The 15890-nt window shown below is 40.8% G+C and overlaps 3 protein-coding genes across 4 annotated transcripts in view; 2 read left to right on the top strand and 1 right to left on the bottom strand.

Moving 5' to 3' along the window:
- Positions 1 to 15890, top strand: part of LOC131286685 (protein pangolin, isoforms A/H/I/S-like) — a 51836-nt gene that overhangs the window by 30519 nt on the left and 5427 nt on the right. The window lies entirely within an intron of this gene.
- Positions 7332 to 9388, bottom strand: LOC131288879 (tRNA (uracil-5-)-methyltransferase homolog A). Its single transcript, XM_058318057.1, has 3 exons — positions 9101 to 9388; positions 7711 to 9031; positions 7332 to 7626 (listed from the first exon to the last, which is right to left on the bottom strand). The coding sequence occupies exons 1-3, from the start codon at positions 9386 to 9388 to the stop codon at positions 7346 to 7348; spliced, it is 1890 nt and encodes a 629-aa protein (XP_058174040.1). The 3' UTR covers positions 7332 to 7345.
- On the top strand, positions 9823 to 15014 carry LOC131286686 (protein disulfide-isomerase). Of its 2 annotated transcripts, none has more exons than XM_058315675.1 (4): positions 9823 to 9829; positions 10249 to 10482; positions 12931 to 14201; positions 14272 to 15014. In XM_058315675.1, the coding sequence occupies exons 2-4, from the start codon at positions 10329 to 10331 to the stop codon at positions 14320 to 14322; spliced, it is 1476 nt and encodes a 491-aa protein (XP_058171658.1). In that variant the 5' UTR covers positions 9823 to 9829; positions 10249 to 10328; the 3' UTR covers positions 14323 to 15014. The 2 variants fall into 2 exon arrangements, with proteins under 2 accessions (XP_058171658.1, XP_058171657.1); XM_058315674.1 differs by lacking the exon at positions 9823 to 9829 and adding an exon at positions 9981 to 10116.

The raw sequence follows: 15890 nt of genomic DNA, 5'->3' as shown, positions 1-15890 counted from the left end.
ACAAGTAAACATAATTTGATTCATATCTATTATTTACTCGATCTTCTTGTGAACTTCTTGAGGGCATAAATTTCAGAGAAATTGTGATCATATGAAACACATTTGAAGGGTTCTATTCAAAGTTTATAAAACTAAAATAAAACCATCTACGTATCAAAGGCTCTTTAGCAGCTAAAATAAAATTAAAACAAATAAACCATCCGGCTGCCGACGTTATAATAAAGTCGAAATGTAACAGATATCCAATAGAATAACATCCCTCTTCTATGCCAGAAAAACATTTTCCCTCATCTTGTCTATTTGTTCATTCGCTATCCTCCAGTTTCTTCTCTTCATATTCCAGTCATAATTTCCTCAAAGAAACCTTCTTTTTGGCTCGATCATACGAGCACATGTGCGAGCCACATTTGCTTAGACGCATGCACTCTACGTCCACATAGAGAAAACGTATGCATTTTCCGAAACCTCAACTATCTTTCTCTCTCTGTATGCCTCTCATAGCATGAACTAAAAAAACATAACAGTCCCTCCAGCCTCTTCCACTCTCAGAAATTTGAGTTCAGATGCCTCCTGGCATTGAAATCTTTACTTTTTTTCATTGAAACGTGGTTCTCTTTGGGATGTCAAGAAACCATGTAAACAAAACCATTCTTATGGGACTTATAAGAAACACATGCTGGCATAAGAAAAATGAATAAATAAGTTACTTTAGTTAATGCTGTTCCTTAAGCGCGGTTGTTTACCAGTTAACCAAAAGATCATCTCCCTGCGTTCCCGACCTTTTTACTTCCAAATGCCTTTTCGCCACGATCGACCCTTCCTGGTCCCCCAGCGTTTAGCTCATGTTCTCTTTTAGAACTTATGTCAGCAAAAAGAATATCATCAGCAAGCAGTCATCGTCGCTGTTCTGGGGTAAGCAAGCGCAATGCGCACAGCATTGAAGATCGCTGCCCGCATTCGTTCTCGTTACACCGCGTCTTTATTGGACATGGTGCCACAGAGACATGCACACAGCACCACCAAATGCAAACCGTCGCATAGTCGGCCTTATAGAAATTTAGATGCTTCTGGTGAAGATATTATTAGCCACGCCTGGGATGGAAAGAAAGCATTGGCTTTCAACACGGCTCGTCAACAAGGCAACCCGGCCGAAATGTGCTCTCAGGGTGGGGTTCAATACTTAACCGATACTGATTTCTTAACATTGCTTGCCAGCCTGAGGAGGAATCATTCCCCGTCTCGTTGCAATGGTTGACTGATTAAAAACAAACCCTTTTCGAAAAAACCCGGTCCTTCGCATCATTGCTTCAAACATTGCTTGGTTTCCAACCCACATTGCGGGACATAAAGAGACTTTGTAATATTAAATTAAGATCGTTAGGCAAATGTTATATCATGCGTAGATTAATTGTTACACTTAGAGTAAGGAAAATTGGCTTGTGAATATGTTGTCCACGACGACTAAAATGGGTGCTATTGTGACATGTTTTAAACTGTGCGACTAGCAAATCAAACACGGTGCTATTGGATGTAGCCTACAAACAGGGCCATCTACTTATGTCTGTCAGTAAATGTTTACGGCTTTTAAGTGAACCATGAGATCGTTATTATACATTGCTTGGGGAGCATATGCGTCATGGAAAATTAAGGAACGTGAAAATAGCGCAATAATGCTGAGAAAAATGTCACTCATATTCGAACTGATAATGCAACATGAATATCTAGGAAATGCGATGGTTCATTCTATATGTTTGAACCTTCATCCAAGAGGCTCACACAATTATGCCCTACTATCCCGAAAGATAAAACTGAGGCAATGTTTTCACAAATAACAGCTCATTTAAGTCTCTGTCGCTTTACGAAGTCCAACACACACGACTAAACACGACCGACACGAACGTAAACATACTCTTATCAAAAGGGGCCACATGCCAAGACTAACACCCCTTCTTTTATGTTACCCTGTCGTTGGTAACAAGACCGATGTATTTGAAAGAAATTTGAACGCACCATTCACCAACGAACCTTTGCTTCTATTTATCGTCATTATTAGAGATGATCAATCATCACTTATGCTACTTAAACAGAAACAACAACAGTACAATAAAATAACAAAATTAAATAGTTGCAACTCGTTGTGCACACTGCACACTTCCTCTATAATGCGAGGTAATTCTTCTAAAATAAAAAGCAGTTTGCTGATGGTTCAAATAGAAAAGTAGAAATGTCCGTTTAAGGATGTGCGATCGAATGAAAAACTTTTAAACTACCAGATAGCTGACCAAAAAACCACAAGCAGAAAACAAAATCACGTAAGAAAAATACTAAACTGTACTTACGGCTAAGTTGCAATTGATATTCCCTTAAACTTCCAGATTCCCGTCCAAATGGTCGAACCGAATATGCACGAATGAGTTTGCGGGTGGTGAGATCGAATCCTATCGCGCACTAACAGCGATCTGAACATCCAGAATGACGGTGTACATCACTAACACAGTTATGTTGCATATGTCGAGCATATGTTCACCAGCGGTCGCGATACGAGCAAGAGACCTCGAGGATCGACTTCTCTTCTTCTGAATGCTTTGATTGTCAAATGGTTACTGCTGTTCCGGCGTACGCCACATTTCGTTGTATGTGCGCCGTGTGATTCCTCACCCTCAAGCATGTCCCCTTTTAAACCAAGATTTAAAAATACGTTGTGTCATACAAGCATGTGAGTGTTGGCTGCTTTCATTCCTACTATGAAATTCTAGTTAAAAAAATAACAACTCCGGCAACAGAATGTACAGCATAGAGAGCATTACTGCCACCGCTGTTTATATAAGCCTATATACTGAACCGTTTAGTTCTGAGTGTGGGTAGTCGCGGAATGCATTGGCAGCATGCGGCTTTTTGATGGTGTAAACAACCACCCTGAAGATCCGAGTCGATTTAGTCACCCTTTTTGTCGCACCAATACCCTTTTCATTTGAACGACACGACGATAAGCCTTCTTTTCTTGGCCTAGTCGCTATCGTGGCAAAGATAAGAAATTTCATTTTCCTCAACTTCTTACAATAATCAGACATATTCGGTAAATGCATTTAAACAGACTTGTTGTAAAAGAGAGAACGGAGGGAATGGAGGGCACAGGGCATTTTGATAAGAAAATGCGATCACACAAACACGTGTGCCAGTAGAAGTAACGAAAGGAGGATCTACCCTTCGTGCGATCGCGGTTGTTTGCGACCAACGTTACACCTCCGGTACTCGAAATGCACACAACGCGACTGTGTATACGATGCACGATGGGGTAGACAGTTTAATGTTTAATTGAGTGGATGATAGATAAATTAATCAACGCAACCACACTATCCCGTTTGCACCAGTTACATCCATAGATTCAGTTTGTTTGTTCCAAACTTACATCACTTTAAAGCATGTACATCCTGTCGTTTTCGTTTCTCTCTGATTGACAAAATGATTTTATCCTACCAAATCATCATTATTTTGAACATATATGTATGTAAATGGTAACATGTTGTATTGCAGTACAAATAGTGTTATGAAAATGTCTTCGTTGGCTTCACCAAGTCGCCAAAAACGACAAGACAGCGAACTCCTTCCCTCGTTTTAATCTTAACTATACGATCGTAAAGATGGAATTGGGAAACTGATTTCATAAAGTTTTTGTGGTTTTTGTCCCCAAGTTTAAGGTTTAAATTATGTTTTTTATCTGCTTCCATGCATATTTGGCCGGAGATGAGTACTGCTTATATGACAAATTTCAGTAATTGATTCCCTTCACTGAACTCAGATGCATGGCCAGATGCATGTTCCGTGTTCGTTGCTGAATTAACAATTTAAAAGGAAAATTATGCACTGAGAGCAGCAAATTATTGGTGGAGAGAACTCTGAGAGTTTGGGTTCGGTACTGGTACAGAGATAATCTCTAAGGAAAGAAATTACATTTGACACGGATTGCTTCTCCTGCTAGCAAATTTCATGATCTGCAGCCCCATCTGCATACGATTTCGTACTCGCAAATGTTTCTTTATTTGAAACTCGGAAATGTCAAGAAGACCGCGCATTGAAATCTTTTCCGTATACTTTTCGAGTTCTCACCACTTCCTAGGGCTGATAAGAAAACATCCGACGGAGAGGGGCTACAAGAAACATGCGCAGTAGGAACAGTGCGGAGATAATGCACGAAAACTAGGTGCCTCGATGGTGATAACATTTTCAAGGTTCCTTGCCTGTTGTTTCTGTGTCGTTTGAGGGTCCATCATTGGACCTAAACAAGTACAAAACTGTAGTTCCCATTATAATACGTCCTAATACAGCATCACAGCAACTCAAGCGCGATTTGCTTGAGCATTTCACCGGGCTTCTGCTGTTTGCTTACGCAATAATCTATTTTGGGATACACACCGACGCCCGATTCGCTCTTAAAGATTAATACCGCAAGATAGAACAAACCTTCAATGGAAAAAAATAACGCTATTCGTTGCTGAATTGAAGGAATAGAAACGGATCTGCGTTAGATGTAGGTTTTCAGACAACACAACCACATCCGTTCGATGTTGGAAACGAAGCATACTCAAGACAGCTTCCAGCTTTGTTAAGGAAGATTGAACAAAAAAAAACATCAATTAACAAAATGCTCAGCCATACATACCACAGAATCTTGGAATTATTTTACGAGATAGCCATTTTTGAATCCAATGGTAAACGAGTTTCTTTCTTTTGCAAACACGAATCACTTCACAAATCGCATGCAAACTGTGCCTCCCTTTTCGCTAACCATGTTCTCCATGAGATGTGATGCGACTAACGATAAGCAACGATAATATGGGTCAACAAACTCAACGAAAAGCACTATCCTTAGTATTTACGGTAGACATTACCATAACCGGAAATGATCCGATTTGTATAATTTTACTTAAAATTACAGATCCTTCTTGGAACCAACCAATAATAATCCCGAGCTACCGACTGGTCTTGCTGTTCATTTGACAGAAATACTGAAATTTGTTTTGTTTACATTTTGCGCAAGCGCGCCGGGTTGCCAGCATTTCGAATTCGAAAGATTCTGTATTTTCGAATCACTTAATATTTATATTATTTATTATAAAATTATCATTAATAAAATTAAACATTAATTATTATAAAATTACTGAATCGATTATTATCAATTATTATAAAATTATCGATGCGAGAATCACCGATACAACAACATTGCACAGGTTCGACACATTCAAACAATGAAAATTTCAAAAGGAGACCTTTCATTTGTTTCATTTGCTTATAATTTTATGCTTCACTTTTGTTAGTTACGATATGATTCTATTAACTTCTGAGTTTGGTAAACCCAGAAACCTGTCTTTTACTGCAGATGGTAAAGAAATAGGCCAATTTTTAAACGGCAAAAACTCGAACGTAATCTACCAATAAAGTACTGTTTCCGTTCCACGTGGAGTACCAGTTATTCCTCGCATTCCAAAACGTGTACATCGCCTTTACACCCAGATCCTTCCACGGCTTTGCATCAAACTGCTGGAAATCATAATGACCCCCTACTGCTACTCCCAGGCCTAAATAGAAATCTTTATCGAATGGAGCCATCGGGTTACCACTCAATCGCCACAAATTAGAGAGTTGAAATTTTGATGCCTGTATGCTCTGGTACAACCCATCCCCAGGTTCGATAGTACAGTATACCTCTCCATCTACTTCCATCCATATTCCTTCGGGTGTCCATTTGAGTCCATACTCGTGAAAATCGTTGTTCCACTGTAAATTTCTCTGAAGTGTGCACATTTTAGAACACCGTATCGGTTCACTTTCACTTAAAATCAATCCACCAGATAGTTGGTTCTTAAACCTGGGGCCGCCGGGTACGAAGGCCACACGCATCAACCCCGAAGCGTATCCATCCCGTCCATAGTAGTCAGTTGCAGGAATCAAATACAGTTCTGAAATATTGAAAATGATTGAAAGAGTGTTCTAAAAGATTAAAAGTTAAAAGTATCTACATCTGAACATACGTGGAAAAATCCAATTGCCTTGTGGAAGTTTGGCTCTTATCACAACTTTTCCAAATGCAAAACGGAAACTATTGATGGTTGTAATTTGCGCCGTCAAAACTGGAGGAATCATATCGAAATCAATTTGGGAATCGCGAATACAGTCACGTGAGCTGCGATCACCAGTACATTCTTCTGCAAATCTAAATTGCTTGTTCGTTGATCCAGGACCGAATTTCTCCTCAAACAATGTTGGACGAATGACTAGTTGGCCATTTTTGATTTGCACGTTTTCGTTGAAATCAGCGTAAACTACAAACTCATTATCGGGATCTGATGCAAAGCGATTTTCAATTCGCCACTTTCGTAGGTCTAATGTAGGTCCGTTGAAGTTTTCCTCAAACAATAACTCGCCCGAGCAAATTTTTCTTCCTTGAACGATCGACGCTGCTTTGATGCAACCTTTATTATCGGTTAAATGTATGTCATCTGTTTGTGTTGCTGTTGATCTCACATCCTTAGTTCGCCGTTCATTGGTTTTTAAAACATATGGAAACGTCTCAGATGTACCAGCTCGTACCACAATGCTGGAACCCGGTAACGGTGTGGTGGATGCCGGGCGGAGTTCTCGCACTGTAAAAGATCCCGCATTTGTTCGATATGTTTGACCATTCCGAACAATCACTGTGCGATAATATATTATATCCCCAGGAACGACTTTTGCTTCGCGATCGATAAACAAGTAGCGGCCGTTCCTGACCTTAGTAATTGTCTGTGCCCAGCGACCTACATCGTAGAACTGTGAAAATTGTTGATTAAGTTTCCCATGGAAAGTAAACGAGCTTATTCCTGGATCAGCGTTTATCCACACAATTAAGCCGTTTGGGTGGAACACTTCAAATTGTGGCTTAGGCGGTTGATAGTGACCAGTTCGACGAGGATCACTGCGACAAAATGACAAAAGGAAGAAAAACCACGTAAACCGAAGAAAATTCTTCATCCTCACTCTCTCGCTTTTTGCGTTATAGTATATGATCATTCAAAACGTACTTTTCTAAGACTCTGAACGGACAGCGCAAATTAGCTGGAATTCCCATCCCTTCCTCTAAACTTTCAATCGAATCGTGTGAAACTTTACTTGAGCATCACAATGGCGAGCAATCTAGATTAAATATGTGTGATCTGGGGAGCTAAGTTATCTTCTCGTGTTATGATACGTCATTAGAAAATCCAGGAGTACGTCAGCACAAATCATCCACAGTATCCAACAACGGAAACTAAAGATTTTTTTTTATTTCGCTATTACTTTCGGTAACAGGTGACATTTTCATAGCACATCATATCCCATCGGTAGATTCGGAAGTTGGGATAATCGTTTCTTCTACAGTTCCGTTTTCCGGCTCACGTTCGAACAAAATAACCAATTCCGTGTGTGGTGTGTGTGGGAACAGATCGACCGCGATCGCACGTTTGGCGATAAATGGTTCCCCACGCAACTGCTTTGAGCAGGGACGCATCAAATCAACCCAGTTTTTAATAGCGCTTTGCGGAGAGCACGATACATACACTAACTTGTTCAATCCACGGGCATTTCGAAGCTGGGTTATCGATCGTACATCTGTAGCAAAAAAAAAAAAAGAAGAAAACAACACATAGTGATCATTAATAACACAACTCAATTATGCCACGCTATAAAACTTACGAAGTCCTGCCCTTGGAGGATCAAGAATCGCTAGTAACGATTCATGTTGAGCTGGTACAATATTTGCATACCGAATTAGAGACATTATCAAATCATCCGCATTTCCATCGAAAAATTTACAATTTTCAATTTCATTCCGTTCTGCGTTGTGTTTGGCATCTTCGATAGCCTGGGCAACGATATCAACTCCTAATACCTGCTTACAATGTTTGGCAAAACATAATCCAATAGTTCCAGTGCCGCAGCATATGTCCAAGATACTTGTATTCTTATCTGGTGATGCTAGATCAATAGCGCATTGATATAACACTTCGGCTGCTGGTGTATTGATTTGAAAGAAAGCTTGCGGACTTATGCGGAATTTCAAACCTAAAATTGTATCCTCGATATGCGTCTCTCCGTACAGATGCTCGATCGGATTCGTGAATTGGCCTTGTTGGCGTTTTTGAATAACTTCAAAGTAAACTGAGCAAATGCCAGCATTCTTGCCTACCTCTGAGGTAAGACATTTGACTATTGAATTCTTAAGGCTTTTTTGCTCTTCCAACGGGAGCTCCTGCAAATGGACACCTACAACCACCATTACCTGCCCAGTGGCATGCGACATTCGAACCGTGAGCTGCCTGAAATAGCCTTGATATGTCTCGGAACTATATACCTCAAGCTTGGAAGCTTGCACATATTCTTCAAACAGGCTCACAGTTTGCTTCATACAGTCTGGAATGTGCTTCAGCTCCTTTATCGGTTCAACTTCCAAAAATCCGTTGGAGTAACTGCCCACACGGAAACCAACGCGTTTTACACCACTTGCATCTTTTCCAATGGAAAATTCACATTTGTTGCGGTATCCATTCTGGACAGGAGATGGTCGAAGTGGTTCCAGAGCACACGGCAATCCATTGTTATGCTCTCGTTGCTTTTCAATATAAGAGCGCAAGGAAGGAACGGATGACCAAAGCTCTTTGCCGAATTTTTGCAAAACATTCTCCATTTCCGATTGCTTCTGCAGTAGTTGCTCTTCGTAGGAGAGGTAAGCAAGAGCCGTAGCACATGCTTCTACGGAACGACGTTTCGTATTCAATGGTTCTCCCTCAGCTGCAGACGCTTCTTTGCGCCGTCGAACTAGAGGATCAGGAGCTGGCTTTGCCTCAAAAGCTGATAGCGTCTTTCCTTTCCATTTGAAACCATCCAACGCCTTTATTGCAGCTTCTCGATCTTCTTGGCAACGGAAGCATATGAAAATAAAAGGGCTGCCTGGTTTCATAATTTTTATCTTATTTGTTGACAATTTCATCTTCACGTTCAGCAGCTTTTTCAATTCCTGCGACAAGCAAATCACACTTTTTGGGTTATTTAAAGCTTGGTAGAAAGTTGTAAAAGTTGTACTTACGCTTATGCCATAGTATTTAGGCAGGCCACGAACTTCGATCTTGAACAATTCCGAAGTAAATCCTGTTGCTTCAAGATACGCATATTCATCGGTCTCGGAATTCTTTTTACTGTTTTCCTCCGTTAAATCCTGCTGCTCTTCGTTTACAGCTTCCTTCGCAACAGTCGGAACTTTTTCAGCTTCTTTGACCGCAACCGGATCCAATTGTTTTTCAGAATCTTCGGTCTTATCCAAACCATCGTAATCCTTAGCTTGCTCGGCTACTACGAGTACGTTTTCAATATCCATGTTGTCGTCCTAGAACGAAATTCCACGATAAATTTTGCTGAAATAACCGACTAAGCACATGTATTTATCAACAAATCGATGCGGTCAAAAACATCCATTGTGACATGACTGTCATGGTGACAAGCGCTCAAAACGCATGGGAACTACTGGATTCAATCGTTCGACAACACGATTGGAAAACTACTGATTTGATGGTAGCTAAATATTTTGTAAACTATTTATATTTTTTGAATAAATCAATCCATTTTCAATCACCTTTTTGTTTAGCTGACGACATCAAATTTCTAGAATCCCAAGGTATACTCTTATATACACCTTGTTCTGCCAAATGACAGATCTGTTGATCCAATGAAGGATAAAGTTGTCTCTTTCTGTCACTTTGCTGTCTTGTTCTCACCGAGAAACGCCACGTCAGTTAGTTGTAGACGGAACGTCGTGGATGTAAGTGGTTGCTTCTGTTTAGTTAGCTTGTTTCTGGTCGGAATTTTCGGGTGCTAGTTTTTCCAGCCTTTTCCCGTTACCGACGGCGGAAGAATAAACAGTTGCCGGAATTTGGCTTTTTAGATATATCCCATTCACCTGCCACCAGTTTCTTGGTGCACACTTGAAAACACATTGGGCTAATGTCATTCCAGTTCACTGCGGAACGACGTGTGTTGTAAAGGCTCTTAAAGCGCGTCCCTTTTCGATTTGGTTTCTCATTGTTTCCTCGTCCGTTGGTGCGGCCGGTACGACACGTCTGCCCTGATTTTCCTCCTTAGCCTTAAACTGTGAAATAGTGCAAGACAATTTTGTTCCACGGTTGATTGTATCGTATTTCTTTTTGTTCTTTCATTGTTACCATTTACCTTTGAGTACAGTTTCCCCGTACTTTGTGCCTGAGACAACGGTAGTCGCGTTTTCCGAGAAGACAACGGCATATTTTCCGCAAGGCATCAAGATGAGACTACTAGCGGCATTCGCACTGGTGCTGACAATCGCCACCGCGGTGATTGCGGAGGAAGAAGTTAAAACGGAAGACGGAGTGCTGGTTCTGACGAAAGACAACTTCGATTCTGTCATCGCCAACAATGAGTTCGTGCTGGTCGAGTTCTGTGAGTAAATTTATGCATTCTTTTCTGGGTTACTAAAATAAGAAGTACAACCATATGGCGATCTTCAAAAGTCGCTAATCATCATTATTGTTGAGCCATTTGCCGGAAAACATTAACACCAGCTCGCAAAGACCCTTAATGAAATTTACAAACTAATTGTGAATAATGTTAGCAAAAATTTCGCCAGCGCAACGAAATTGTCCGGCACCATTCCGTCTTTGGTGCTATGTGCTCCATCCGGTTCTTCGTTCCTGTTGGAGAAGCTTATCTGTGAACAGTACGCCATCGTGCTTGCTGGAGCGAAACAGAGAAGGTGCTCGGCTTCACGTTATTCGTGGACACGAGACGACCAGTTGTGGCCAAAGTGGAATCTATACGTATACGTGGAAGTTTTTACGTTCTCCTTTTCTAACGCTGTTTTTTTTTGGATTTTTGGTGTGTCATTTAGAAAATTTGCGTTGCCGGCCGGTCGAAGTAAAATTTTTATGCAACCGCTATCTAGAAACTTGTTTACCGTTCGATATTAGAATTCGCTCATTGCGTATAATTTAATACGGTTACATTGAAACATATTAAAAAATGTACTTGCTTTTTGCCTCTAAAAAGCTTTTTATCAACAAGGATCTCTTGATTTACTATTGATTCACGATTTACAAGTAAATTTCCATTCATATAACGACTTAAGCAAGAAAAACGCATGGCTTTTTATGGACTTACAGGTGGAACAGGTTTTGTATTCTGTGCATTCCACTTCCACGTTTTTGTTCTACAGTTCAAAATCTTGATCACGGTTGCATCATGGATTATTACGTGTACCTGAGGTGGAATCGGCTTACGTGTACCGATTAAAACAGATTTCACGATTCCACCAGGCCACGTTGATAACATGCTTTCTTGAATATTTCTTATCACACAAGCATCAAATCAAACATATACATTGCCCCTAGGGGGAGTTCGCCGGCAACAACAGGTAAACAGTAGAAACGGTCTGTGAAATGTTGGATGATAGCCTGTTTATCCTTTTTTGTCTCTGAAACAATTAAACAAATAATTGGTTTTAACAAAACACTAGAAAAGCCATACTTTTTGTGGAAGTATCCAGATTTGGCCTATGTTTACTCAAATGTTTCCGTCGCTCTTCACTGTGCTGTATATGAATGTAACGGCACGTTGAGTTGGTTTTCCCTCGCTAAGAAGTTATTTATTTACCTTTATTTCACGCAATGCCGACGCTGCTGTTTGGAGCTCGCATAGGCGGAAAAGTGCTACGTGTCAAAAACCACCAACATTTTCCAACCAACGTGGCCTACTTGCGAAGGTTTTACTTCTCAGCCTTCTCAGTTATCTTTTTTTCTCTTGTTCTTCGCATGGAGCAATTTCTTTTCTACTACCATGTTCTTATCGGAAACACCGCGCCCTGCCCAATTGCAATTTGATGTAGTGACTGTTTCCTATCAGTAACAACAATCTGTGTTTTACGATAAATTAACTGTTTTTATTGCAATCAAGAAAAGATCCGGGTAGTTCTTATGTTGGAGTACTGACACTGGGGTTTACTCGCAAACTGACATTTTGTATTACATGGACACTGTCATCACAGTGTTATCAAATAATTTTCTTCATTTTGGAACATTCTATTCACAACCACGGTTCACGGCTTTGGAAGCTATTGGTCAGTTTCCTATTACCAATGCCGATGTAGCTGTGCTAAGCTTATTTTTTAACCGAGTGGGTTAGTTATGTTTTCATTGGCTGTCCAAGCATGACGTGTAGCCACCGAGACCGGTTGTGCGAACCAATACCAGACAAGGCAACAGTGGACCACTCCACTAATGTCGATCCATTGCACACCCCGACCACCAGAAAAGCATAACTTTAGAGTTGTGTGTGTTAACGCGGCTCGCGTAGCGTTTATTTTTCCGGTCAGTAACCTCCAGATACCGGTTGGGTGGTATAAGAAGAGACGAGGTATGATCATCTTTTGCTGCGTTGAACTGGTAAGGTTTGCTGAGCCAGTCTCCTTGGCTCCTCGTGGTGCTAATGGGGACTACCGTAGGTTGTTTCGCAATAATCCGACTGACTTGTTCGGCTTGAATGCCAAGTTCAGGGTTTTGGAGTTTTCATCAACAATACAAGTTGAACTTCGACCAATTTTTGTTGGTCCAGTCGCACGGAAAGCTGTTGGAAGTGTCGTAGCTGTTCATATTAAATGTTGTCAATGAGGAGTAAAATTATGGAGATTTTTTTCGTTATGATCTACATTTTCTTCCCACTATTCGTGAGTTTAATTACATTTTCATGGTAATTTATTCGATTACCATAACATGCTAATCATTCCAGACAGATGCGTCAATAGCGTTTTTCAAGTGTTTTCGTTTGTAGACGCTGGAAAATAAAAGTTTCATTCAACAATAAATGAATTGGTTTATGTCTCTTATTTTTTAACAGATGCTCCGTGGTGTGGACATTGCAAGGCTCTCGCTCCAGAATATGCAAAGGCGGCCAAGGTTTTGGCTGACAAGGAATCGAAAATCAAGCTGGCCAAGGTCGATGCTACCGTGGAGCCAGAACTCGCCGAGAAATTCGGCATACGCGGCTACCCCACACTGAAGTTCTTCCGCAGCGGATCGCAGGTTGACTATACCGGTGGCCGCGAACAAGACACAATTGTGTCTTGGCTGGAAAAGAAGACTGGTCCTGCCGCCAAGGAGTTGGAGACCGTCGAAGCTGCCGAGGAATTCCTGAAGGAAAACAATGTGGCTGTGGTCGGATTCTTCAAGGACCGTGAGTCGGCGGAAGCCAAGGCATTCTTGGCTACGGCCGTATCTATCGATGATTATCCATTCGGAGTGACCAGTAGCGAGGAAGTGTACGCGAAGTACGAAGCCAAATGTGGCTCGGTCGTTCTGTTCAAGCACTTCGATGAGGGCAAGGCTGTGTTCGAAGGAGAAGCCACCGAGGAAGCGTTGAAAAAGTTTGTCACTGCTCAAGCATTGCCGCTTATCGTTGACTTCAGTCACGAGACTGCCCAGAAAATCTTCGGCGGAGAGATCAAGAGCCACCTGCTCTTCTTCATTTCTAAGGAGGCTGGACACTTGACGGAATTCGTTGAGCCAGCAAAGGAGGTCGCTAAGAAGTTCCGTGAGCAAATTCTGTTCGTTACGATCGATGCTGATCAGGAGGATCATACCCGTATCCTGGAGTTCTTCGGAATGAAGAAGGACGAAGTACCATCCCTACGAATCATTCGTCTGGAGGAAGACATGGCCAAGTACAAGCCAGAGACCAACGATCTGTCGGCAGAGAAGATTAACGAGTTCGTCCAGTCGTTCCTCGATGGCAAAGTTAAGCAGCATCTACTGTCGCAAGATCTGCCTGAGGACTGGGACAAGGAACCAGTCAAGGTACTTGTTGCCACCAAATTCGACGAGGTTGCCTTCGACAAGAGCAAGGATGTATTAGTTGAGTTTTACGCCCCGTGGTGCGGACACTGCAAGCAGTTGGTACCAATCTACGACAAACTGGGTGAGAAGTACAAGGATAGCGATAGCGTCGTCATCGCCAAAATCGATGCCACAGCTAACGAGCTAGAGCATACCAAGATTTCGTCCTTCCCTACGATCTTCCTATACCGAAAGGGTGACAACGAGAAGGTTGAATTCAAGGGTGAACGTACGCTAGAAGGTTTTGTCAAGTTCCTAGAAGGCGAAAATGATGAGGTATGTTTTTCTTCAAAAAATTGCACCGATTTAATTTCAACTCATGTAACCGTTGTTGTATTTTTTACAGCAACCCGAGGAGGAAGAGAAGGAAGAGAAGCCTGCGAAGGACGAGCTGTAAACAACAACTCAGGCAACACTTTAAAGGGTTATAACAAACAACACAGCAGAATTACACTAACGCCATCAGTGTTAACCCTCCAAACTAAAAAAAATCCCAACAAAAGCTACAAACGTAATCTAAGTCCAAACCACCATCAATCCAACGGAGAGCGGAGATGTTCGGGAGATCATCAAACACGAACATATTTCAAAAACCACTAACAAACAACTATTCGCAGAAGAAGCCACAAGAATGAATGTGCGTGTGCAAATACGTGTAACTTCGCTAAGAGACTGTAATATACTATATTTTATGATGGAAATGTTAGTTGAATCATGATATAGAAAAAACAGAAAATGAGATAAACTCACATCGATCCCCTGAGTGGAACTTAATCATTGCATATTTCCCAATCACTGTCTTTCCGTTCAACACAAGCAAGGCCTGTTTCGCCGCGAAAGTCGTTGTATCTTAGATTTGAGTTTAAAGAAAGCATTTGCTGATTATTGGAACATTGAAGGGAAATAGGAAATTAATGATCCAGGACATTTAGCATTGCAACAAAGGTTATTTAAATTCCGTATTTGCATTTGAGGATGAGCACAACGCGCTAGCCACTAAATAAGTTCACAAACGATTGTTTGCATTTGATTAGTTTTTTGGTTTGAAGTAAGATAAGGTGAATGTTATATTAACATTATGAGCTAAATCTGTCGTTTGCCTGCGATGGGTTGCTAGAAAACTTCTTCCGGCACACGGTGCAGTGGTACATTCACACGAAACATACAAAACGAAAGCATACACCACCAATTGATTGAGGCATTAAAAACAAAATGTTATGCTCGAAACAAACCCAACGTGTTGTCGCCCTCAATTATTATATCGTAATATCTCAGAATCTTAATCAGGTAATTGTATCTCTTTAACTTAAAAAAATCATTTTCTTTTTGTCTACATGCATAAATTCAATCGAAAAAGGATTAATTGCAACATGAATTGGCTGTCCGGCTGAATCTGGGTTCGATAAAAATGTAAAAATCATTGTAACCGATTGTAACCATTACGATCGTAATTTATGACTGGCTCTAGCCATTCATAGGATAATTTGACAAAGGAACTGTTTTAGAGATAGTTTTGAATAACAAATTAGATTACTTTCGCAGCATTAGACAAGTTTCATAGTCAAATTTGTGCTATGGTACTGCACATTTGAGATTAACTGGATCAAAACTATCTGTGATTTAACAACCAACTTGATCAAATTACAGACTTAATCCGATTGAATATTAAATTATTCAGCAACCATTTTCATAAACTACACATCGGTTTATTATGCAGAGATGTCAACTTGGCAATATAACCACAGTTAACGCACTCATTATGAAAAAATGAGCGCTTGACAAAAAGAGAAGGAAAATATTGAGTTATTACTCTCCGTCTATGTTATTCGTGTTTGCAAAATTAGGTTCCAAGATTTTTTCTAGAGCCTAAGTTACAAATCGCGTAAAAAAAAAAATAAATAAAATGTATGCCCAATCCATTCTACCCAGCTCAAACAAGTACCAAACAAATCAAATCTGATTCGA

The sequence above is a fragment of the Anopheles ziemanni genome, chromosome 3, assembly GCF_943734765.1.
Source record: "Anopheles ziemanni chromosome 3, idAnoZiCoDA_A2_x.2, whole genome shotgun sequence".
NCBI lineage: Eukaryota > Metazoa > Arthropoda > Insecta > Diptera > Culicidae > Anopheles > Anopheles ziemanni.
This window is presented reverse-complemented; position numbering and strand designations above follow the sequence as displayed.

What these genes read in the sequence shown, in the direction of transcription:
- LOC131288879 (XM_058318057.1), bottom strand. Translation starts at nt 9,388, where the DNA reads ATGGATATTGAAAACGTACTCGTAGTAGCCGAGCAAGCTAAGGATTAC. An exon ending in CTAAATACTATGGCATAAGC is followed by an intron (nt 9,032 to 9,100) that starts GTAAGTACAACT and finishes TGCTTGTCGCAG; the next exon opens with GAATTGAAAAAGCTGCTGAA. An exon ending in TCCTCCAAGGGCAGGACTTC is followed by an intron (nt 7,627 to 7,710) that starts GTAAGTTTTATA and finishes TTTTTGCTACAG; the next exon opens with ATGTACGATCGATAACCCAG.
- LOC131286686 (XM_058315675.1), top strand. Translation starts at nt 10,329, where the DNA reads ATGAGACTACTAGCGGCATTCGCACTGGTGCTGACAATCGCCACCGCG. An exon ending in GTTCGTGCTGGTCGAGTTCT is followed by an intron (nt 10,483 to 12,930) that starts GTGAGTAAATTT and finishes ATTTTTTAACAG; the next exon opens with ATGCTCCGTGGTGTGGACAT. An exon ending in TAGAAGGCGAAAATGATGAG is followed by an intron (nt 14,202 to 14,271) that starts GTATGTTTTTCT and finishes TATTTTTTACAG; the next exon opens with CAACCCGAGGAGGAAGAGAA.